Consider the following 5,814-nt stretch of genomic DNA (forward strand, 5'->3'; position numbering starts at 1 on the left):
AGGCTCTTTAGAAAAGACAGGCCTGGCAGGCAGGGAGGGGGGGTTGCCCTTTATGTCAGGGATAGGCTGGAGAGTATGGAACTGTGTCTGGGGACAGGTGAGCAGTCCACAGAGAGTTTGTGGGTCAGGGTTAAAGGGAATATAGCTATGGGAGACATTACTGTGGGGATCTGTTACAGACCGCCTGATCAAGGAGAACCTGTGGATCAAGCGCTCTATAGACAGATAGGAAAAGCTTCACACTCACAGGCCCTTGTTCTCATGGGTGACTTCAACCACCCTGACATCTGTTGGAAGGACGGTACGGCCCAGCACAAGCAATCCAAGAGGTTCCTCGATTGTGTAGAAGACAACTTCCTTCTGCAAGTAATAGAGGAGCCAACAAGGAGAGGTGCCATGCTTGACCTCATGCTCACCAACAGGGAAGGGCTCATTGGAAATGTGACTCTCCAGGGCAGCCTTGGATGCAGCGATCACAAGATGGTCAAATTTGAGATCCTCAGGACAGTGAGAAGAGTGTGCAGCAAGCTCACTGCCCTGGACTTCAAAAGAGCAGACTTTGGCCTCTTCAGGAACCTGCTTAGGAAGGTTCCATGGGATCCAGCCCTAGAGGGCAGAGGGGCCCAAGACTGTTGGTTGATATTCAAGGATCACTTGCTACAAGCTCAGGAGTGTTGCATTCCAACCAGAAGGAAGTGCAGCAGGAGGGCCAGGAGACCTCCTTGGATGGATAAGGAGCTCCTGAGGAAAATTCAATTGAAAAAAGAGGCTTGTAATAAGTGGAAGCAAGGACAGGTGGCATGGGAAGAGTACAGGGATGTTGTCCGAGAAGCTAGGGACCAGGTTAGGAAAGCTAAGGCCCAGTTAGAATTAAACTTAGCTAGGGGTATTAAAGATAACAGGAAGGGATTCTACAGGTACATAGCAAATAAAAAACAGACAAGGGAGAACGTAGGTTCCCTCAGGAAGCTCTCGGGAGAACTGGATACACAGGATTTGGAGAAGGCTGAGGTTCTGAATCACTTCTTTGCCTCAGTCTTCACTGGCAAAGGCTCTGACCACACCACCCAAGTCTTGGAAGGCAGATGCAGGGACTGTGAGAATGAAGACCTTGCGCCCACTGTAGGAGAGGAACTGGTTCGAGACCATCTTAAAAATCTGAATGTGCACAAGTCCATGGGTCCTGATGAGATCCATCCGCGGGTCCTGAAGGAGCTGGCGAATGAAGTTGCGAAGCCGCTGGCCATCATATTTGAGAAATCCTGGCAGTCAGGTGAAGTTCCCGACGACTGGAAAAAGGGAAATATAACCCCCATTTTCAGGAAGGGGAAAATGGATGACCCGGGGAATTACAGAGCAGTCAGTCTCACCTCTGTGCCTGGCAAAATCTTGGAGCAGATTCTCCTGGCAGGCATGCTAAGGCACATGAAAATCAACAAGGTGCTTGGTGACAGCCAGCATGGCTTCACTGAGGGGAAATCCTGCCTGACCAATTTGGTGGCCTTCTATGATGGGGCTACAGAACTGATGGACAGGGGTAGAGCAGTTGATGTCATCTACCTGGACTTGTGCAAAGCATTCGACACTGTCCCACATGACATTGTTGTCTCTAAACTGGAGAGACATCAATTTGATGGATGGACCACTCGGTGGATAAAGAACTGGCTGGATGGCCGCATGGAAAGCGTTGTGGTCAATGGCTCAATGTCCGGCTGGAGACCAGTAACGAGTGGTGTCCCTCAGGGATCGGTGTTGGGACCGGTCTTGTTGAACATCTTCGTCGCTGACATGGACAGTGGGATTGAGTGCGCCCTCAGCAAGTTTGCCGATGACCCCAAGCTGTGTGGTTGGGTTGATACCCTGGAGGGAAGGAATGCCATCCAGAGGGACCTTGACACGCTTGTGAGGTGGGCTGATGCCAACCTCATGAGGTTTAACCATGCCAAGTGCAAGGTCTTACACTTGGGTGGGAGCAATCCCAGGCACAGCTGCAGGTTGGGCAGAGAAGAGATTCAGAGCAGCCCAAGGAGAAGGACTTGGGGGTGTTGGTTGATGAGAAAATGAACATGAGGCGGCTTCAGTGTGCGCTTGCAGCCCAGAAAGCCAACCGTATCCTGGGCTGCATCAAAAGGAGCGTGACCAGCAGGTCGAAGGAGGTGATCCTGCCCCTCTACTCTGCTCTTGTGAGACCTCACCTGGAGCACTGTGTGCAGTTCTGGTGTCCTCAACATAAAAAGGACATGGAACTGTTGGAACAAGTCCAGAGAAGGGCCACGAGGATGATCAGGGGACTGGAGCACCTCCTGTATGAAGACAGGCTGAGGAAGTTGGGGCTGTTCAGCCTGGAGAAGAGAAGGCTGCGTGGAGACTCTACTTTTCATCACTGAAAAACTACCTCCTAATTTGCTCATGTAGGGACATGCTCTGGATGGAAAATGACTGTCAGAGCAGTGAGCACTGGCTGGGCTGTCAGGTGCAGAGGGTGATGGGTTCTACTCTGCAGGAGCCTGGGGACTGCCACAGGGGTTTGTCTCCTTTATCTGTCTAAACGGAACCAAAGGAGAACACCCTGGTGTGCAGGGACAATCCCACGGTACCTGAACAATAGAAGCAGGGCAGGAACAGAGACATGGACCAATTTCAACCAAAGCTCCAGAGCATCAGGAAAGCTGGTGATGAGGAGGCAGATTCAAGACCAAGCCAAGTCAGGTCGAGTCAATCCCTTGTTCAGGATCAGGTGAAAAAATTGCGAGGAAGATATATGAGAAATCCTAGGTGACCACCAAAAGATTGCATAGGTGTGCTGAACTCCTACTAAACTGGAAACCAGAACTGCTCTAGTAAAGCTCAATCTGCCTGTTCTGAGCTTAAATAGAGATGGGGGAAACAACAGGAAGAGAGTGGGGATGGAGCCCCAGCTGAGGCTGCTCAGGGGGATAAAGGCCTATTAGTTAATTCTGGGACAAATCCTCTCTGCCTCAAAATGCCTGTTTTTCACCCTTGAATACAGTGGAAGTCCAGAGGCACCAGCTCAGCTGTTGGACATCCAGGCTACATGTGGGTAACCCCATTTGGGCTGGAAAACTGTCCCTCCACAGAGGGACATCAGCAGCTTCAGAGGTGGAGTCACTTCTTCATGTCCCATTTGAGGACCGTGTGCAAGATCTGGAATGTCTCTAAACCCATTTTCATTGTGTCAATATGTTCAGACCAAAACATTTGCATGGTCCACAAGTATGTAGGAAGCATCCTATGAGCTACTCATTACTGCTGCTGTGCAGCTGTGCTCAGGCATGGCTCACCCACTCCATGTCTCTCAGATGCTCAAGCACCACAATGCCTTTCAGAGCTGATTTCATACTTTTTGCTTTTCCTTCTCTTTGTTTTCCTCTGGTAAAGCATGAGCAGCCCTGGAGGCTTCCTCCCAGGAGAGCACATGCAACTGTATTTACAGCCTCAGCACCACAAGCTGGGCTCTTGGAGTCTGGCAGGAGCTCCCCTCTCTTCACATCAGGTGCAACAGAGGTGATGCTGGCACGTAGATGTTCTCTGCTGCGTTGGGGATAAATCCTTGGCACCCATCACTCGGTGGCAGAAGGAAGTCACAGGAGGTAACACCCACACAAAGCAGAGCCTCACCTGCACTTAGGCAGTGGGCTTGTGTCTGCATGTCCTTGTGTAATCTGTGGTAAAGCTGTGTCAGAAAGCAACCTTACCAATGTGGGTTTTCTTTATAATAATATGGAGCAACGTCTGATGCAGGTTGTGTTTCTTTTGCAAAGGCAGCTTAAGCCAGATACATTGATTTATTCAAGAGTTAAATGAGGATGAATCTTATTCTGTTATACAGAAATGCAACAGTTCAGACTGTCAGCAGAATATAGTCACTAACAAATCAGCCTTTAGAATCAGCTTGTTATAACAGCAACTGTTTTTTAAAGCAAGAAACTGAATGCCCATAGGTTTAGGATGCTTTATCATGCTGGAGCTCAGGAAGGTATAAATCATGAGTTTAACAAAGTCAATGTTATGTGTTGTTAATGATCTCAAATAGTTTGTTAAATGTGATTTGGTGACTGGAATGACAATCAAAAGCCAAAGAAAAGTGTCTGGAAGTCATGCATGTGTAAGCTGGGCTTTCACTGAGACTGAGAAATTCTCTTGCTTCACGTTTACGTGCAATCCTATGAGGATCCTCTGAGGTGTCTTCTGACACAAATTTCCTTCAAACTGAAAGTGAATAAAGATCTGATCCTTTGCTGAAACCTGAAAACACACCTGCTTGTCTAAAGCCAGTGTTAATTGTCCCAGCATAGAAAAATAAAAATGCCATTTACTGCTTCAATGAACTACCTGTTCTTTTCTGATTACCTCATCTGGAAAACATAATATATGCATATAATTTTGGTTAGAAAATATATTAGAATAATCTGATGTGTGGCAGGTATAGTGGTCATTGATTGGAGATAGATGTGGTCCAGATCTGAATCTCCATTTTTGATCAGTTTGATGTTTCTCTTCCTTTTGCCTCAGCAGGGACCACCTGGTCATGAGAGGAAATCACACCCAGATTGACTTCATCCTGTTGGGAATTACAGACAGCCCATGTCTGCAGACCCCTCTTTTTGTCTTGTTTCTATTGATTTACATTGTCACTCAGGTGGGGAATGTTGGGATTATCATCTTGGTTTGGGTGTCTCCCAGCCTCCACACCCCCATGTACTTCTTCCTCACCCATTTTGCCTTCACTGACATCTGCTATTCCACAGTCATCTCCCCCAGGATGCTGGCAGACCTGTTATCAGAGGACAAAACCATTTCTTTCACTGCCTGCATGATGCAGTTCCTCACCTTTGCTTTCTTTGCTACTATTGAGTGTCACCTCCTGGCCATGATGGCCTATGACCGGCACGTTGCTATCTGCCAGCCCCTGCTTTATGGGACCATCATCTCCAGCCGTGTCTGCTGGCAGCTGGTAGCATCATCCTACCTATTTGCCTTCCTCAGTGCCATCATCTACACATGGTGCGTGTTTGGAGGTTCCTTCTGTGGTCCCAACAGCATTGACCACTTCTTCTGTGACGAAGTTCCTGTGCTGAAGCTCGTGTGCTCTGACACTCACAGCAGTGAGATGGTCATCTTTGCTTTCATCACCATCAACGTGGTGGGCACAAGCATGATCATTTTGCTCTCCTACATCTCTATCATCCGCACTGTGCTGAGGATGTGCTCAGCACAGAGCAGGGCCAGAGCCTTCCACACCTGTGCCTCCCATTTGGTGGCTGTTTCTATGTACTTTGGGACAGGATTCTTCATGTACCTACAACCTCCTTCTAGCCACAGGAGCCTGGATAAGGTGGCCTCCATCATCTATACCGTCATCACCCCCATGCTTAACCCATTCATCTACAGCCTGAGGAACAGGGAGGTGAAGGGGGCTCTGGTGAAGTGCAGGAGCAGGCTCTTCAACCACTGGCAACATAAGAAAGTTCTATCACCTAGCACAGGCACAGTTCATGTCAACTGAGAAAGCCTATGGTACACTAAAACATTTTTTTCCAATACTCCCCATGATTTGATGTAGATTCTTCCACAGTTCCTGCACAAAAGTCAATGACAGTATTGAATGAGAAACAGACCCCCAAAATCACACCGTTCTTGGAAGAAAATCAAGAGGAGACTAAGCCTCAAATTTCAATTCACTTCTCAGTCACCAGCCTGTGGGAAGAAATCACCCTCAATTATCCCAGTCCTCTTTTCCTCACAGGAAACACCAATCAGCTTTACCCAGTTATAGCTTTTGTCACTGATAAA

At 48.1% G+C, this 5,814-nt stretch overlaps 1 protein-coding gene across 1 annotated transcript; it reads left to right on the plus strand.

The window, feature by feature from the left end:
• The first annotated feature begins 4,549 nt into the window (after window positions 1-4,549).
• Window positions 4,550-5,527, plus strand: LOC134163079 (olfactory receptor 8U3-like). The gene has a single exon (XM_062617653.1). It carries the CDS (start codon window positions 4,550-4,552, stop codon window positions 5,525-5,527), a length of 978 nt encoding a protein of 325 aa, XP_062473637.1.
• The last annotated feature ends 287 nt before the right edge of the window (window positions 5,528-5,814 follow it).

The sequence above is a fragment of the Pezoporus occidentalis genome, unplaced genomic scaffold, assembly GCF_034315485.1.
Source record: "Pezoporus occidentalis ecotype Australia unplaced genomic scaffold, CSIRO_AGI_Poc_V1 ctg1994, whole genome shotgun sequence".
In the NCBI taxonomy this organism is placed as follows: domain Eukaryota; kingdom Metazoa; phylum Chordata; class Aves; order Psittaciformes; family Psittacidae; genus Pezoporus; species Pezoporus occidentalis.

Excerpts from the sequence above, each read along its gene's own strand:
- LOC134163079 (XM_062617653.1), top strand. The coding sequence starts at position 4,550 with ATGAGAGGAAATCACACCCAGATTGACTTCATCCTGTTGGGAATTACA.